Source organism: Ranitomeya imitator, chromosome 7 (genome assembly GCF_032444005.1).
Source record: "Ranitomeya imitator isolate aRanImi1 chromosome 7, aRanImi1.pri, whole genome shotgun sequence".
NCBI lineage: Eukaryota > Metazoa > Chordata > Amphibia > Anura > Dendrobatidae > Ranitomeya > Ranitomeya imitator.
In genome coordinates, this window is record NC_091288.1 from 69,108,299 (window position 1) to 69,128,651 (window position 20,353).

General features: G+C 42.7%; 1 protein-coding gene across 2 annotated transcripts in view; it reads left to right on the forward strand.

Moving 5' to 3' along the window:
• The window catches only part of ERBB4 (erb-b2 receptor tyrosine kinase 4), a 1,426,503-nt gene that overhangs the window by 700,270 nt on the left and 705,880 nt on the right, over positions 1 to 20,353 (forward strand). For both annotated transcript variants that reach the window (XM_069733421.1, XM_069733420.1), the window contains exon 3: positions 10,524 to 10,710. In XM_069733421.1, the coding sequence (XP_069589522.1) occupies positions 10,524 to 10,710 (187 nt within the window). The remainder of the gene's footprint in view (positions 1 to 10,523; positions 10,711 to 20,353) is intronic.

Below are 20,353 nucleotides of genomic sequence, written 5' to 3' on the forward strand. Positions count from 1 at the left end.
AAAGATGAGAGGCGTCTGTAATTTACATCATAGGTAGACCTCAACTATGGGAGACAAACTGAGAAAAAAAAATCCAGAAAATCACATTGTCTGTTTTTTTAACATTTTATTTGCATATTATGGTGGAAAATAAGTATTTGGTCAGAAACAAAATTTCATCTCAATACTTTGTAATATATCCTTTGTTGGCAATGACAGAGGTCAAACGTTTTCTGTAAGTCTTCACAAGGTTGCCACACACTGTTGTTGGTATGTTGGCCCGTTCCTCCATGCAGATCTCCTCTAGAGCAGTGATGTTTTTGGCTTTTCGCTTGGCAACACGGACTTTCAACTCCCTCCAAAGGTTTTCTATAGGGTTGAGATCTGGAGACTGGCTAGGCCACTCCAGGACCTTGAAATGCTTCTTACGAAGCCACTCCTTCGTTGCCCTGGCCTGCTTTGGATCATTGTCATGTTGAAAGACCCAGCCACGTTTCATCTTCAATGCCCTTGCTGATGGAAGGAGGTTTGCACTCAAAATCTCACGATACATGGCCCCATTCATTCTTTCATGTACCCGGATCAGTCGTCCTGGCCCCTTTGCAGAGAAACAGCCCCAAAGCATGATGTTTCCACCACCATGCTTTACAGTAGGTATGGTGTTTGATGGATGCAACTCAGTATTCTTTTTCCTCCAAACACGACAAGTTGTGTTTCTACCAAACAGTTCCAGTTTGGTTTCATCCGACCATAGGACATTCTCCCAAAACTCCTCTGGATCATCCAAATGCTCTCTAGCAAACTTCAGACGGGCCCGGACATGTACTGGCTTAAGCAGTGGGACGCGTCTGGCACTGCAGGATCTGAGTCCATGGTGGCGTAGTGTGTTACTTATGGTAGGCCTTGTTACATTGGTCCCAGCTCTCTGCAGTTCATTCACTAGGTCCCCCCGCGTGGTTCTGGGATTTTTGCTCACCGTTCTTGTGATCATTCTGACCCCACGGGGTGGGATTTTGCGTGGAGCCCCAGATCGAGGGAGATTATCAGTGGTCTTGTATGTCTTCCATTTTCTAATTATTGCTCCCACTGTTGATTTCTTCACTCCAAGCTGGTTGGCTATTGCAGATTCAGTCTTCCCAGCCTGGTGCAGGGCTACAATTTTGTTTCTGGTGTCCTTTGACAGCTCTTTGGTCTTCACCATAGTGGAGTTTGGAGTCAGACTGTTTGAGGGTGTGCACAGGTGTTTTTTATACTGATAACAAGTTTAAACAGGTGCCATTACTACAGGTAATGAGTGGAGGAAAGAGGAGACTCTTAAAGAAGAAGTTACAGGTCTGTGAGAGCCAGAAATCTTGATTGTTTGTTTCTGACCAAATACTTATTTTCCACCATAATATGCAAATAAAATGTTAAAAAAACAGACAATGTGATTTTCTGGATTTTTTTTTCTCAGTTTGACTCCTATAGTTGAGGTCTACCTATGATGTAAATTACAGACGCCTCTCATCTTTTTATGTGGTGGAACTTGCACTATTGCTGACTGACTAAATACTTTTTTGCCCCACTATATATATATATATATATATATATATATGTATATATATACACTGTATTTATATTTAATTGAGCGCGAGATATGTGAAAAGCCGGTAATTCATTTACCGGCTTTTGCTTTCTCCTTCCTAAACCCGACATGATATGAGACATGGTTTACATACAGTAAACCATCTCATATCCCCCTTTTTTTGCATATTCCACACTATTAATGTTAGTAGCGTGTCTATGCAAAATTTGTGCGCTCTAGCTATTAAGGTTAAGGGGTAAATGGCGGAAAAAATTGGCGTGGGCTCCCGCGCTATTTTCTCCGCTAGAGTAGTAAAGCCAGTGACTGAGGGCAGATATTAATAGCCTGGAGAGGGTCCACGGTTATTGACCCCCCCCCTGGCTAAAAACACCTGCCCCCAGCCACCCCAGAAAAGGCACATCTGTAAGATGCGCCTATTCTGGCATTGGCCACTCTCTTCCCATTCCCGTGTAGCGGTGGGATATGGGGTAATGAAGGGTTAATGTCACCTTGCTATTGTAAGGTGACATTAAGCCAGATTGATAATGGAGAGGCGTCAATTATGACACCTATCCATTATTAATCCAATAGCATGAAATGGTTAAAAAAAACACACACACATTATTACAAAGTCTTTTAATGAAATAAAAACACAGGTTGTTGTAATATTTTATTGCTCTCTTAATCCACCTGAAGACCCTCGCTCTGTAACAAAGAAAAAATAAAAAAACAACAATATCTCATACCTTCCGATCATCTGTCACGTCCCTTGCTGTAAATCCATCTGAAGGGGTTAAATAATTTTACACCCAGGAACTCTGCTAATGCAGCTGTGCTCCTGGCTGTAAAACCCCAGCGAATGAATGGGAACTAGGTCAATGACCTGTAGTTACCTTCAGTCGCGGTGATGCACCCTCTGCTGGATGTCCCTCGAGCGTGGGAAAAGATTCAGAAAAATTCCCAGGCTCGAGTTCATATGAGGACATCCAGCAGAGTGCTGCCCTATTGGACAGAGATAAACACATGAGATAGCCATGACTAAGTTATTTTTGATAGTTCATAATATTATTCTGCTTGAACAATTAATTGCTCTCTTTAATGATTTATTGTTCTTCAGAATGTCCTACTATTTCACTCCTGGCAAACAGTCACTTTACCTAAAAGTCCCTTGTTTTATATGAATGGCTCGCAGCTGGGAGACTCCATAAAAGAGCAATTCTCTGCCTTGGCTCATAGAGTAGTGTCCTAAGCAGAATATCATATCTATCATGTCATATTCTCTGTCATGATAGTGCAGCAACACACTCAGGAAAATAGGTAACACTCTAAAAACTGCAACTTACCCTGGTGATTCCTGTACAGACTAGAGATCCTGACCCCGCAGGCCCTAGTGGTTCTTGTGCTGGCTGAGGTATCCCTAACCGCAGATTAGGCAATGGCAACTTTGAGCTAGACTGCCTGAAAGGCCATTGAGTGCTTCATGATTGCAAAATTACCAACAGAATTGAAAGTGTGCTGAATTAGAAAGAGATCCCAAAGTGAGTAAAACCAACCATGAAATACAAATTAGTGTGGAGCCGCATATTCATTTCTGTAATCGGCGGCCCCACGTGACCGCATACAGGAGAAGTTGCGGCCAGGACAGGACACTGCGAGGAAGCCGGGTGAGTATTTTAATAACAGCGGGCGGGCGGGCGCACAGGGGGTGGGAGGGGGGTGGGGACAAGGATCTTTATTTTAATCACGAAAAAACAAAAAAAAGGATTTTTCATATCTTCTCTACAGCAAACGCTGCTGCAGAGAAGATATGAATCGCGGCTTCAGCACCAGATGCAGGGGACAGCGCTTATCTCTAGCGCTGTCTCCTGCACGGTGCATGTGGTACCCAGTCGGCACACGGGCGGCACACGTGTGCCGCAAGTGTGCCACACTGATGTGCCACAGAAACGCACGGGCACACGGACACGGATAATTCCGGTACCGATTTTTCCGGTACCGGAATTATCTGGACGTGTGGGACTGCCCTTAAGCTGATAATCCCTTATCCCTTATTCTAGGGTATGTTGAAACAAGAGAAAATGTAAGAAAGGACACATCTGTATATTCTAATTGTTTTACAGTGGAAAAGGGGCAGGGGCAAATTATACCAAATGTAAATAAATATCCAACATAAGGAATGATGTGGTTTGTGACCTATAGATAATGAAAATAAAATAGAACACGAGGAGGCTGAGTAATCTGTAATCTTCTCATGAGGGAACATTGATTTTCTTCTCTGCATAATATCTGTAATGGAAGATTAATTGCCACCATAACCCTCTTCCCCTTTACAGGTGACAACTGAAGTAGGATGTGCTTTGTCCCTGACACATAAAGAAAAATTGAATTGTCCCAGAAGACAAAAAGAATAAATTATACAGTGCTGGACCAAAAGAATTACTGCTGACAACATGAACATAGATATTGAGCCGGACTTATGACCCTGTAAAAGACTTTAGAGAGGCTAGAATACTCTATTAATGATCCAATATTATTTCTGGCACAATAGTTTTAGTTTGGATCATGTAATATTTCAAAAGCTACAGTTCCAAAGGTATCCTTTACAGGGTGAAGAATGTAAGATCTAGGAAATATGTAAGGGGTTGTTCAAAGAGATTGTCTCATATTTTCAAATTGATGCCAACATTGCGATCGTCTAATCAATGCAAATCCACTTCAGAAACCCCAGCAATTATTTATTGCTGCACTAGGAAGCTGCAGCCAGCCATACATTTCTCCAAGAAATATGGTATTAGTATATATGCTACAAGGAGGTCACTTTTATGTCTCAGCTTTATTTAGTCTTGTGCTACACATTGAAAAAGTAATCTTAAAAGTACCATAAAGCTTGGTGCTCATAATATAATTCCAAAGATTAGCAAGGGGCAGGTGCAGATGACCGGAGATTGTGTCTTCCAAGAGGATCGAGTAGATTATGCAAATGATACGTTGATCAACCTCTAATCAGAGTGTGATCATAGTGTGATCATAGTGCGATCATAGAGCAATCCGATTCTCTTGGATGAAGAGACGATGGAGAACATTTTTTTTCCATGTTCTGTATTGTGTCAGTCCGTGTAAATCGGATTGCACTCAGATGTCATCCGAGTGCAGTCTTATGTCTGACATGCACTCAATGGCTCACATGGCCGAGTGTGATTCAAAGATAAGATCAAATTCAGGCATACTGCAATTTTTTTTCTCGGACAGGCTGTGTCCAAGGAAAAAAATTGAACTTGGGCATGGCCCCATAGAATAATATTGCTCTAATTGCGATCCGATGTTTTGTCTGATCGTACCCGGACAGCAAATACGCTCATTTGCACCTGCCCTTAACAACATTTCCATGGCTGCTGTTTTTGGCAAAAGGTTAGAGGGGGCTGGGTTTTTATCAAGCTGGGAAATTTGCATCACCTGACCTTTCCTAACAAAGATAGTGACCAAGCCATAACCCTAACAAGCTAATTAAAGGGACTCTGTCACCTGTATTTGGAGGGAACAATTTTCAGCCATAGGGGCGGGGTTTTCGGGTGTTTGATTCACCCTTTCCTTACCCGCTGGCTGCATGCTGGCTGCAATATTGGATTGAAGTTCATTCTCTTTCCTCCATAGTACACGCCTGCACAACTGAATAAACATCCTACAAGGCCGGTGATTCCATACTTTTTGCCAGTGGTTGTATAGGGTATGTAGGGTATATGGTCAGGGTTAATCTCATTTAGCCAGGCAGCTATATAGATGGACCTGCAAAGACCCTAGTCATGGCTTTTTCCTCTCCCTACCTGGCAGCAGAGGTGGGCACCCTGATTTTTAGCAAAATTGTGCTCCTGCTCAACTTTGGTGTCCCTGGTAACCCTAATTATACCCTATCCAAATTCAAAAAGACACAATACAGATAGTGAAAGAATAGAAAAACGTGCACATATGTGGGTACGGAAAGTATAAAGACCCCTTTAAATTTTTCACTTTTTGTTTCATTGCAGCCATTTGGTAAATTGAAAAAAGTTCATTTTTTTTCTCAATGTACACTCTGCACGCCATCTTGACTGAAAAAAAAACAAATGTAGAATTTTTATGCATATTTATAAAAAAATAAAAACTGAAATATCACATGAATTAATGCTACAAGTGAACACAGATGGCCAGCACCGCTATGCCATTCCAGGACCACAACTCTATACCGGCTCAGGGATCTTGGGTGCCACTTTGTAGGAAAAAGCTAGGCAATATTCAAATCCAAAAATGATGAGCAGAGTGGCTCTCACCATCCCATAAAACCTCCTTTATTTGGATTCACATGTAACAAAAGCAGGAGAGTTCACAGTAGAGTCGCACTGGGCGACGGCTGTTTCGTGCTGATGTGCGATTCTATGGGTCTGTAGAAGCGCACATCAGCTCAAAATGGCTGTCGTCCAGTGCGACTCCACTGTGAACTCTCCTGCTTTTGTTACATGTGAATCCACATAAAGGTCATTTTATGGGATGTGAGCACCAATTTGCTCTTCATTTTTGGATTTGAACTAACACATGGTCATAAGTATTTAGACGCTTTGCTTAGACACTCATATTTAAGTCACTTGCTGTCCATTCCCTTGTGATCCTCCTTGAGATGGTTCTACTCCTTCATTGGAGTCCAGCTGTGATTAATTAAACTGATAGGACTTGATGTGGAAAGGCACACACCTGTCTATATAAGACCTCACAGCTCACAGTGCATGTCAGACCAAATGAGAATCATGAGGTCAAAGTGACTGGCCAAGGAGCTCAGAGACAGAATTGTGGCAAGGGACTGATCTGGCCAAGGTTACAAAAGAATTTCTGCAGTACTCAAGGTTCCAAAGAGCACAGTGGCCTCTATAATCCTTAAATGGAAGAAGTGTGGGACCACCAGAAGTCTTCCTAGACCCGGCCATTCAGCCAAACTGAGCAATCGTGGGAGAAGAGCCTTGGTGAGAGAGGTAAAGAAGAATCCCAATATTCACTATGGCTTTGCTCCAGAGATGCAGTAGGGAGATGGGAGAAAGTTCAACAAAGTCAACCATCACTGCAGCCTTCCATCAGTCGGGCCTTTATGACAGAGTAGCCCGACGGAAGCCTCTCCTCAGTGCAAGACACATGAAAGCCCACATAGAGTTTGCTAATAAAAAACACATGAAGGACTCCCACACTATAAGAAATAAGATTTTCTGGTCTGATGAGAAGAAGAAAGACCTTTTTGGTGATAATTCTAAGCGGTATGTGTGGAGAAAACCAGGCAATGCTCATCACCTGTCCAATATAATCCCAATAGTGAAATATGGTGGTGGCAGCATCATGCTATGGGGTGTTTTTCACCTGCAGGGACAGGACGACTAGTTGTCATTGAAGGAAACATGAATGCAGCCAAGTACAGAGATATCCTGGATGAAAACCTCTTCCAGATGCTCTAGACCACAGACTTGGCTGAAGGTTCACCTTCCAACAAGACAATTACCTTAAGCGCACAGCTAAAATAAGAAAGGAGTGACTTCAGAACACCTCTGTGACCATTCTTGACTGGCCCAGCCAGAGCCCTGACCTAAACCCAATTGAGCATATCTGGAGAGACCTGAAAATGGCTGTCCACCAACGTTCACCATCCAACCTGACAAAACTTGAGAGGATCTGCAAGGAAGAATGGCAGAGGATCCCCAAATCCAGGTGTGAAAAACTTGTTGCATCATTCCCAAAGAAGACTCATGGCTGTACTAGCTCAAAAGGTGCTTCTACTCAATACTGAGCAAAGGGTCTGAAGAATTATGACTAGTGTTGAGCGATACTGTCCGATATTTGAAAGTATCGGTATCGGATGGTATCGGCCGATATCCGAAAAATATCGGATATCGCCGATACCGATATCCAATACCAATACAAGTCAATGGGACACAAATATCGGAAGGTATCCACTATGGTTCCCAGGGTCTGAAGGAGAGGAAACTCTCCTTCAGGCCCTGGGATCCATAATCATGTGTAAAATAAAGAATAAAAATAAAAAATATTGATATACTTACCCTCGGACGCGCCCTGCTTGTCACCGCTGCAACCGCCATGCTTCCCTTTCTAAGAATGAGCGCGTTAAGGACCTTCGATGACGTTGCGGCTTGTCATTGGTCGCTGAGCGGTCATGTGACCGCTCACGCGACCAATCACAAGCCGCCACGTCATCGAAGGTCCTTAACGCGCTCACTCTTAGGAATGAGCGCGTTAATGACCTTCGATGACGTGGCGGCTTGTGATTGGTCGCGTGAGCGGTCACATGACCGCTCAGCGACCAATCGCAAGCCGCGACGTCATCGAAAGTCCTTAACGCGCTCATTCTTAGGAACGGAAGCATGGCGGTTACAGCGGTGACAACCAGGGCGCGTCCGAGGGTAAGTATATCAATATTTTTTATTTTTATTCTTTATTTTACACATGAATCTTAATCCCGATACAGATTCCCGATATCACAAAAATATCGGAACTCGGTATCGGAATTCCGATATTGCAAATATTGGCCGATACCCGATACTTGCGGTATCGGAATGCTCAACACTACTTATGACCATGTGATATTTCAGTTTTTCTTTTTTAATAAATTTGGAAAAAATTCTACATTTCTGTTTTTTTTCAGTCAAGATGGGGTGCAGATTGTTCATTAATGAGAAAAAAATGAACTTTTGTGAATGTACCAAATGGCTGCAATGAAACAAAGAGTGAAAAATTTAAAGGGGTCTGAATACTTTACGTACCTACTGTATATCAGAATTTACCTGACATAGTTTAAAACAGATGTTGTACAGATATGTCAGTATTTCCAAATCCAGAGCATACACCAATAAATTATGACTGTGAAAGGGCTCTCACCTTGGTACAGTCTCCAAGGGACAGAACAAGACACCTATCCTGGGGCAATTAATTAGAACAATGTCCAACTGCCAATTTACCAACATTTGTCAGTCTTTTAAAAAATAATATTACTCCAGAATATATAATTCCCTCTGGACCAATCCCCAGGGAAAATAATGAAAGATATTCTGCATCTACATATACATTTTGGTACTTTGGAAGTAGCCCTGTAAGTCTCAACAATTCAGAGCTATAACCCGCCAGTCCTATTCCGGACAGTTGAAGCTGATCCTCCATCAATAAGACCACTTGGAGAAAGATTGATGTCTCTCATCGTCCCACCGGTCCCCTAATGAACCCTGAATGATGCAGGAGGAAACGTGTCGGGACTGCTAATAAGTGCGATTTTCTATTCTTATTTTGTCTTATTGGACATTGTTCTAATTAGTTGCCCCAGGATAGGTGTCCTGTTCTGTACCTTGGAGGTTATACCATGGTGAGAGAGCCCTTTCACAGTCACATTCTGTTGGTGCATGCTCTGGATTTGGAAATACTGACATATCTGTACAACTTTTGTCTTAAACTATGTCAGGTGAATTCTGATATACATATGGACAATTTTTTTCTATTCTTTCACTATCTGTATTGTGTCTTTTTGAATTTGGATAGGGTACAATTAGGGTTACCAGGGACACTGAAGTTGAGTGGGGGGCACCACTTCGCTAAAAACTAGGGTGCCAACCTCTGCTGCCAGGTAGATAGAAGAAAAAGGTAAGACCAGGGACTTGAGAGGTTCATCTGCATCGCTGCCTGGCTAAACGGGATTCACCCTGACCATATTTCCTACATACCCTATAGTATCTATTTCTTCTATGTATTTTAGAATTATGAGTCCTATATACTTTCAAAATATTAGTAAACATTAATTTTTAGAGGTCTATTCTTTTTACTTTTCAAGTTTATGAGGCCCTATTTCTGTATCTATGAATTGGTGTTCACTGTATGCCATAAAAGTGCTTTGTACTAGATGTTTTTTAAGACCGGGCTCACACTTGCGAGTACAACGCTAGAAACTCGCATCAATACCCGGCACTGCTGCCGGACCAGAGTGTGTGGCTGCATGTATTTCTATTTCCATGCAACTCCGGTCCCGAGTGCCAGCAGCAGTGCTGGGTATTGATGCGCGAGTTTCTCACATTGCACTCGAAAGTGTGACCCCGGCCTAAGGGTCTCATCCTGAGGATCTCATCTCCTAAAGGTCTAATCCATTATACATTTCATCTCATAAGGGCCTATTCACATGCTTCCATTTCTTAGTGTGTTTTTTGTCGCAGAATAAAACAGTGTTTAATGGTACCAGCAAAGTGAATGAGATTTCTGAAATCTCATGCACACGCTGCTTAATTTTTCCTTGAGGATTTGAACCATCAAAGCGTTTTTTTTCCCCAAGTGTGCAGAAATTAAATTTTTCCAGTGTTTTTGTAGCATTTTTCATCCATTCAAAAGAATAGGAAAAGAAGGCAAGTAAAAAAAAAAAATAATCACCAATCTCTGCCGGCACAGACAGCTCCTGTTGTTGATTCAGCGGCCTCCACTGACATCATGTCGACAGAGCAGCTGTTTCTCTTCCACTCTGCCTACCTGCAAGGAGCCAGCTGTCAATCAGCATGATGTTAGCAGCCATACCCCCTCGACAGAGCAGCCCACAAGCAGAAGAGCTGTGCGACTGACGTGGAGCAGCTGAATCGCTGGCACGAGCGGTCAGTGGCCGCTCTGAGCAGCCACCGGGTAGAACAGGCAGGTAATTCCCTCTGTTAGCAACTACCAGCCTGCTAGTTTTTATAAAATGGTCCTGGACAATCCTTTTACCATATTCTTCAAAGTTTCAGTCACCCCTTGAGAATACCACTATGGTGGGACAATAGGGAAATTCTTAACGTTCATAAAGTTTTCCTTGATGCCTGTGGATTTTCTTGTTTGGGACAATACCTAATTGAAATAAAAATTTAGAAATCACACAAGTGTTCTAAACTATTTGTAAAATATAAAGACATGTTCATTTCTAACTAAAAAAATGCCATTTCATTTCTTGTAGTCAATTCGAGAAGTGACCGGATATGTCCTCGTTGCTCTTAATCAGTTTGAGTACCTCCCACTGGAGAACCTGCGCATCATTCGTGGAAACAAACTGTATGAAGACCGATATGCTTTAGCCATCTTTCTAAACTACCTGAAGGATGGGAAACATGGGCTTCGGGAGCTTGGTTTAAGAAATCTTACCGGTGAGTCGCATGAACTATAAATGCAAACATTTCCGGTGCTGTTAACAAGAAGTCCTTATAGCGCCTTTATCTCTTTGGCTCGATGTCATTCTGCTATTTCAAGAGACACTGTTGAAACATTAAGTTAAATATAAAAGTGTTGCCTGCAGGCACAATGTCTAACCGCATAAATCTGCCGACACAGTGCCAGCATTTCTCATACAATTCTACAAGACTTCAAATTACATAATGATTAGGATGTCCCTGACTGCTCAGCGTATTACACCGCACACACAATTATTCCCATTTCTGAGCAGAGGCAATTCTGTAAAAGAAGCCATAACATTTCTGTCAAAAGTAAATGTTAACTATTTCATTATTAAGAAAAATTATGCACAATTATTTGACAACCAGATAAAAAAATATTTTCTTTACCCAAATTACTATTTGGAGGCAAGAAAACAAAGGAGCTAGAGCCGTTTGCTGGATATAGAATGTAGAAATTGTGTGTAATGGGCATGTTGTATCTATTTTATTCTTTTTTCAAAAAGCATTTTTCTCTCTTCCTGTTGGGCCAAACAAGTCTGACCATCTCTGGTCCTCTTACCTTCTCACGTCATGCAGTCTCACAGACACTAAGAAACTGCAGCTGCACCCTTCTCCTCACTGTCTTCTTTTTTAGTTCATTACTTTTGTCAGAGTTTTTTTTAGAGACTGAAGATGTTTCGAAATACATACAGAGTGTTAAAATAAAGTCTCTTCAAGTATCTGGGTCTAGATGAAAAAGTTGACTTGTAGCTGTAACCTTGAAAGGTCCAACAAAATCATGTTAATACTAACAGTTAAACATTATCCCTATAAATATTGGCCAAAGCCATGTCCCTGGTAAAGCTCTGAATATAATAGTGCTGATTTTTTCCTTTTTATGATGTGCCCCACCAATGAAATTATTCACATTCTCTCTTTTGTAAGTGCTTCATATTCTGCATATCTTGCCAAAACACTCACTAAATGTTATAGATGTGTCCTTTGATTCCAGTATTGATAAACACTTAATTGACTCCAGAACAATATTTTAGATTCTAAAAATGGGCTCTACAAACCACCTTTAAAAAAATTATATTAGAGCACATACAGTATCCTACTAATATAGTTCAATTACACCAGGTCACTCAATCGTTAGATAGCAGTTCTAATTCCAGCTGTGGTGTAACGTAAAGCGCATGGCATCCAATTCATGGTCTCCAAAAAGGCCTCCAACTATCATGGGTCTTTATTAGTATTGGTCTTCTAGTATTGTCCAAAGGAACCTTTTTACCACTCTAAGGTTCCAGGGAATTGTTATAACTGGTATGATTTTAGCTGGCTTTTCAATCTACCATTTTCCTAACATTACTTTATTTTTCTGAATGTATACAGTACAGACCAAAAGTTTGGACACACCTTCTCATTTAAAGTTTTTTCTGTATTTTCATGACTATGAAAATTGTACATTCACACTGAAGGCATCAAAACTATGAATTAACACATGTGGAATTATATACTTAACAAAAAAGTGTGAAACAGCTGAAATTATGTCTTATATTCTAGGTTCTTCAAAGTAGCCACCTTTTGCTTTGATGACTGCTCTGCACACTCTTGGCATTCTCTTGATAAGCTTCAAGAGGTAGTCACCGGGAATGGTTTTCACTTCACAGGTGTGCCCTGTCAGGTTTAATAAGTGAGATTTCTTGCCTTATAAATGGTGTTGGGACCATCAGTTGTGTTGTGCAGAAGTCTGGTGGATACACAGCTGATAGTCCTACTGAATAGACTGTTAGAATTTGTATTATGGCAAGAAAAAAGTAGCTAAGTAAAGAAAAAAGAGTGGCCATCAATACTTTAAGAAATGAAGGTCAGTCAGTCTGAAAAATTGGGCAATTTTTGAAAGTGTCCCCAAGTGCAGTGGCAAAAACCATCAAGCGCTAGAAAGAAACTGGCTCACATGAGGACCTCCCCAGGAAAGGAAGACCAAGAGTCACCTCTGCTTCTGAGGATAATTTATCCAAGTCACCAGCCTCAGAAATCACAGGTTAACAGCAGCTCAAATTAGAGACCAGGTCAATGCCACACAGACTTCTAGCAGCAGACACATCTCTACAACTGTTAAGAGGAGACTTTGTGCAGCAGGCCTTCATGGTAAAATAGCTGCTTGAAAACCACTGCTAAGGACAGGCAACAAGCAGAAGAGAATTGTTTGGGCTAAAGAACACAAGAAATGGACATTAGACCAGTGGAAATCTGTGCTTTGGTCTGATGAATCCAAATTTGAGATCTTTGGTTCCAACCACCGTGTCTTTGTGCAAAGCAGAAAAGGTGAACAGATGGACTCTACATGCCTGGTTCCCACCGTGAAGCATGGAGGAGGAGGTGTGATGGTGTGGGGGTGCTTTGCTGGTGACACTGTTGGGGATTTATTTAAAATTGAAGGCATACTGAACCAGCATGGCTACCACAGCATCTTGCAGCTGTATGCTATTCCATCCGGTTTGTGTTTAGTTGGACCTTCATTTATTTTTCAACAGAACAATGACCCCAAACACACCTCCAGGCTGTGTAAGGGCTATTTGACAAACAAGGAGAGGGATTGGTTGCTATGCCAGATGACCTGGCCTCCACAGTCACCAGACCTGAACCCTATCGAGATGGTTTGGAGTGAGCTGGACTGCAGAGTGAAGGCAAAAGGGCCAACAAGTACTAAGCATCTCTGGGAACTCCTTCAAGATTCTTGGAAGACCATTCCTGGTGACTACCTCTTGAAGCTCATCAAGAGAATGCCAAGAGTGTGCAAACCAGTCATCAAAGCAAAAGGTGGCTACTTTGAAGAACCTAGAATATAAGACATAATTTCAGTTGTTTCACACTTTTTTGTTAAGTATATAATTCCACATGTGTTAATTCATAGTTTTGATGCCTTCAGTGTGAATGTACAATTTTCATAGTCATGAAAATACAGAAAAATCTTTAAATGAGAAGGTGTGTCCAAACTTTTGGTCTGTACTGTATATATATATATACTAAAGAATACAGCAGAACTCTGTAAGTGCTAGGATGTATGCACGCACTGAATTCATGAGAGCCCATCAGCCAATACAGATTCAAATTTGTGGGCTTTTATCCTGGGATAGGCATGTTTAATAAATGTTAAGTTTAGGGTCCTATTAAAGAAAGGCACTCTTTGTCATGGCTCATGGGCTCTTATAAAACGGGCAATTTATGCTCTAAGGACCTTCATTTTTATAAGTATATTCTATATAGCAGTCCTGGAGTCCAAATTTCATATATTCAGTATTAGCATATGTGTTAGTGCCTATAGTGTGCTGCTGTGTTCTTTTGCATATGTACAGCTCTGGCAAAAATTAAGAGACCACCACATCAAAACCCTGTCATGGGCAGCCCAATCTCCAGACCTGAACCCCATTGAAAACCTCTGGAATGTAATCAAGAGGATGATGGACAGGCCCAAGCCATCAAACAAATAAGAACTGCTTACATTTTTGCACCAGAAGCACTGTGAAAGACTGATGGAAAGCATGCCAAGACGCATGAAAGCTGTGATTAAAGATCATGGTTATTCCACAAAATATTGATTTCTGAATTCTTCCCGAGTTATAACATTAGTATTGTTGCTTCTAAATGATTATGAACTTGTTTTCTTTGCATTATTTGAGGTCTGAGAGCACTGTTTTGTTTTGTTTTTTATTTTGACCATTTCTCCTATTCAGAAAAAAAATACAAAATGTATTGCTTGGAAATTCAGAGACATGTTGTCAGAAGTTTATAGAATAAAAGAACAATTTACATTTTACCCAAAAATATACCTATAAAGAGAAAAATCAGACAAACTGCACATTTTGCCGTGGTGTCCTCTTAATTTTTGCCAGACCTGTATATATATATATATATATATATATATATATATATATATATATATATATATATATATATATATATATATATATATAGTGCAGGAACAGGTCAGATGTGTATGGTCTTTGTGTGCTTAAATGGATTATGTATTATGTTAGGGATTCATGTTATGTTTGTGCATATGAAATCCCCTATGTATAAATCAGTGGGTGTGAAGCTTTGCCAATTACTGGGTTGCCTTGAAGTTTTCTTGCAGATAATCTGCAGGCCTAGATGTCTACGGGGGGTTCATCTCAGTGATTGTCACAGGCAGTGGAATGGGAACCCTAAGTCTGCATTTCTCTGGCGACATTAATGGAGATCTTTGGATCAATGTCAGTTTGTTTACAGCAAATCACCGGTAAACGAGGGACACGACAACCGGACCAGAATGCTAAACAGCAGAGTGATAATGAAACAGTGTAACATTTGTGCTACCGATAGCAGCAAATCAGTCATGGGAAAGTATTTAATTGGATTCTTATATTGCTGATTTTTTATTCAAATATCTAACTTTAACAAGCCAAGCCATTTTTGTTTTTATTTTATGTGCCGGCTGTTGCGTCTTCTGACAAGCCATTTGTGAGCCTAAAAAAATTAAGAAACTACCTATTGGTCTTTGTAAGAGAGGTGGCTTTTCTGAATAATCATATAACTTTTGACATTTTTTATTTATTTCCTTTGGGGAGTCCGACTCGGAGGAGTATTCCCATCTCCTAGATCCTATCCCTATGTTTAATAGGTGTAATAATAATAACAATGCCTCCAATTAGAAATATAGTGTAGTTCTTTTGATTCGCTATGTCACTTACCCCATGTGCAGGGCATTGCATTAGCTTAGGTATCCATGATTGCTGATTCGCCATGTGCAGGGCATTGCAGGAGCTTAGGTATCCATGGTTGCTGATTCGCCATGCGCAGGGCATTGCAGGAGCTTAGGTATCCATGATTGCTGATTCGCCATGTGCAGGGCATTGCAGGAGCTTAGGTATCCATGATTGCTGATTCGCCATGTGCAGGGCATTGCAGGAGCTTAGGTATCCATGGTTGCTGATTCGCCATGTGCAGGGAAATGCATTAGCTTAGGAATCCATGGTTGCTACCACTAACAAACAACTACGGTAACTGTCAGGATATGAGAGGTCACAACCATGGATTCCTAAGCTACTGCAATGCCCTGCACACGGGGTAAGCGACATAGTTAATCCGATGAACTATGCTACATTTCTAATTGGAGGTATTTGCTAATGTTATTGTTATTACACCTACTACATAGTGGGATAGGATCTCGGAGACGGGAATACCCATTTAACTTAGCCCAATACCAAAATAGGTCTTCAGTATCCCCCCTTATGTTAGCCATGTCCACTAAGCTGCCTGACAGCAAAGAAATGAAAATTATCAGGAGAAAAGTACCGTAATGTCGGATAGAAGTTTGCACAATTCCTTGCAAACTGACGAAAGTAAACAAACTTAGCTTGTAATATTTTACCATTGAGCCCTATTTTTGGTGTTATTTTTAAGGATTTTTGTCTCAACTTTTTCAAAACTATCCAAAAACTAATAATTAATAATAATAATAATAGCAATGTCCAGGTCTAGGTAATGAGCTGAGTGTTGATGGTCGCACCTGCTCAGTCACTCCCTGCAGCCAGGGCTCTGCATAGGGAGTCATTAATGGAAGAGAAACCAATAGAAATAGATATTTGGAGTGAATGTTCTTCTATAGGCTGCTCTGCAGTGCATAAAGGATCAGTAGCAACCCAGCTGAGGGGAAAATGACTGACCATGTGGGACCAGCATCCTCCAGCTCAGTAGATGGATGTATACAAATTATGTACACTGAACACCAGGTGGCACTCTACTATGTAACAAAAAAGTCATAATCCTTCATTGGATCATTTTTTTATAAGCAAGTAAATAGTAAATATAGTCTATTATTTACCTATATGGTGCATACAGGGGCGTAATTACCACGGTCACAGCGGTCGCCTTTGCGACCAGGCCCGGCAGGTCAGGGGCCCGGAAGGTCTGAGGCACCCGACACCATGTTGCAGTGCAGGAGATTTCTCCCTCACGGCAACAGTCAGAGGTGTATCTAGGGGGAGGGGGCAGCCAGGGTATGTGAGAGATAGGAAGCAGCTCCGGTCAGCACGGTGAGACAATTTCTCCTGCTCTGCAGCCCCGGGACAGAAGGCGAGAGCAGGGGGGAGGTGCGGACCGGATGGAGCTGAGTAAGCAGGAGAAGCTGAGGAGCTGCACATTTACATCAGCCTCCCCTGTACCAGAGAGGAGAGTGTGAGATGTGTGTATGAGCTGGTATCGTGTGTGTGTGTGTGATCTGTAGTGTGTACGTGTGTGTGATCTGTAGTGTGTACGTGTGTGTGTGACCTGTAGTGTGTGATCTGTAGTGTGTGCGTGACCTGTAGTGTGTGATCTGTAGTGTGTGTGTGTGTGATCTGTAGTGTGTACGTGTGTGTGTGATCTGTAGTGTGTGCATGTGTGTGATCTGTAGTACATGTGTCTGTGTGTGATCTGTAGTGTGTGTGTGTGATCTGTAGTGTGTACGTGTGTGTGTGTGATCTGTAGTGTGTGCATGTGTGATCTGTAGTACGTGTGTCTGTGTGTGATCTGTAATGTGTGTGTGATCTGTAGTATGTGTGTGTGTGATCTGTAGTGTGTACGTGTGTGTGTGATCTGTAGTGTGTATGTGTGTGTGTGATCTGTAGTGTGCGTGTGATCAGTAGTATGTGTGTGTGATCTGTAGTATGTGTGTGTGTGATCTGTAGTATGTGTGTGTGTGATCTGTAGTGTGTGCGTGTGATCTGTAGTGTGTGTGTGATCTGTAGTGTGTGTGTGTGTGATCTGTAGTATGTGTGTGTGTGTGTGTGTGTGAGGCAGGGGCGTAACTACCACGGTTGCAGTGGTCACTGCTGCGACTGGGCCTGGCAGGTCAGGGGCCCGGCAGGGCACCCGTCTCCCCCCGCCGCCGCATTGAACTATACTGGCGTCTATGACGACGGTAGAGTTCAAAGCACAGATGGAGGAGAGAGCATCAGCTAATGCTCCCTCTCCCATCATTCCCCTCTGCCTCTGACACTGCGGGTGCGTGATGACATCACTTCATCACGCACCCGCTCTCTGCAGGACCCAGGCAGTGCAGCATCTGCACAGGTGATGGCAGAGCCTGTGGTGGCTGCTGGGTCCGAGGAACATTTGGCTCCGGATCTGGCGGGGGGGCACGTGAACTGATTTGCCTAGGAGGGGCATGCCGCAGCCACTCAGCCATGTGGAGGATCCAGGGATGAACATGGAGGTGTACGGCACCGGCGGCAGTGAGGTGTGTCTGCTGCCCGTGTGTCGCCGTCTTCAGCCCCCATCATCCCCGACCCCTGTGACACCAGCCCCGTTTCCTCCCTGCTCTCCCGTGCCCCATGTCCTCGTAGGTCCCCAGATTCAGGTCATTGTGCTCCTCCAGACCCCCGTATGCGCCTTGTCACTCCTCCCCTGGTACCCCAATGCTCCCCATCTCCCATGCCCTGAGTCCTCCTGCTCCCCCCATGCATTCCCAGACCCTTGTCCCCATGTGACCCATCTGCCCTGCTCTCAAGTCTCCCCTGTCCCCTTTCTCACCATGTGTTCCCCATGTAGCCTGTCCTTGTAATCCCTGTGCCCCCTTCTTCCCTGCTCCCAAGTCTCCCCGTCTTCCCCTGTCCCCTTGCAACTCTGTCTACTTGCGTCCCTATCTACTCTGCCCTCGGAGTCCCCTTGTGTCCTCTTGTGCCTGTCTCCCTTGCCCCCTAGTCCCCGTGTGTCCCCTGGTGCCCTTCTCTTCTTCTTCCTGGTCCCCATGAGTCCCCCTGTGCTTGTGTCCCTTGTTCACGTGTGTAGCCTTGTGTCAGTCTCCCTTGCCCACTAGTCCCTGTGTGTCCCCTTGTGTGTGTCTCCTTTGTCCCCTTGTGCTTGTGTCCCTTGTCCCCGTGTGTCTCCTTGTGTCAGTCTCCCTTGCCCACTAGTCCCCTTGTGCCCTTCTCCCCTGCCCCCTAGCCCGCATGTGTCCCCTTGTTCCTGTCTTCCTTGCTCCCTAGCCCCCTGTGTCACCATTGTTCCTGTCTCCCCTAGCCCCTTTGTGACTTTCTCCCCTGCCCCATAGTCACCATTTGCCCATGTCTTTCTCACTGCACCTGTATGGAGGGGCTGCATTATACTATGATGGGGGCTGCATTATTTTCTATGGGGGTTATATTATATTGTATTGTGGGGCTGCATTTTACTTTTGTGGGATGGCTGAATTATACTCTGTGGGGTGGCTGCATTATACTATATGTGGGCTGCGTTATACTGTATCGAAGACTATGGGGAATACATTGTACTATATGAAATACTATGGGGTGCATTATACTATAAGAAGTGAATTGTACGACTTGGATGACGATGGCGGTGCATTATACTTTATGGAGCACTATGAGGAGTGTATTATACTATATGGAGGACTGAGCAGTGTATTTTAATATATGGAGGACTATGAGGAGTGTATTATACTATATGGAGGACTATGAGGGGTGCATTATACTATATGGAGCACTATGAGCAGTGTAGTATACTATATGGAGGACTGAGCAGTGTATTACACTATATGGAGCACTATGAGGAGTGTATTTTAATATGTGGAGGACTATGAGGAATGTATTATACTATATGGAGGACTGAGGAGTGTATAATACTATATGGAGGACTATGAGGAGTGTATTATACTATTGTACTATATGGAGGACTATGGAGAGTGAATTATACTATACAGATGACTATGGAGAGTGTAATTATACTATATGGATGACTATGAACTTTGCAGTATCTATATGTATAATTGTCTAAGGGTTTTTCTGTCTGTCTGTCTGTCCTGGAAATCCCGCATCTCTGATTGGTCGAGGCCTGGCGGCCTCGACCCATCCGCGATGAGCACAGCATGGCGACGATGATGTCATAAAGGTTGCCTCGACCAATCAGCGACGAGCACAGTCTGCTGCGAATTCGCCTCGACCAATCAGCGATGGGCACAGTATCGACGTAGATGTCATAATGGTTGCCATGGCGACGATGATGTCATAAAGGTTGCCTCGACCAATCAGCGACGGGCACAGTCTGCCGCGAATTCTGGAATCATCATTGTCCATATACTACGGGGACATGCATATTCTAGAATACCCAATGCATTAGAATCGGGCCACAATCTAGTATTATATAGAGGACTATGGGGGTGCATTATATTATAAGGAGTACTATGGGGGTGCATTATACTTCTTATATGGATCCCCATGACTTCTATGTAAGCCCCTGATGAGTATAATGGTTTATTTTCTTTTATAAATTACATAGCAATGCCAGTACGGGGGACAGATATATACCAGGATGGGGCACTGGATACTTACGCCACTGAGGTTACACTATACAACTTTGCAATAAAGCTATAGTGTGCGAAATGAATAGGGAAAATATGAATTTGGGTGGAAAATATTTTTGCATGGTTGGGGGGGCCCCATTTGAAAGTTTGCATCGGGGCCCATAACTTTCTAGTTATGCCACTGGGTGCATAGTATATGTGAGGTTGGGTCAATCATTTTACGGCTGAATATTATTACAGTGCACATTTAGTTCTAGTAGAGCAATATGTGATAGCTTTAAAGAGGTATTCACATCTCCAATATTAGCAAATACC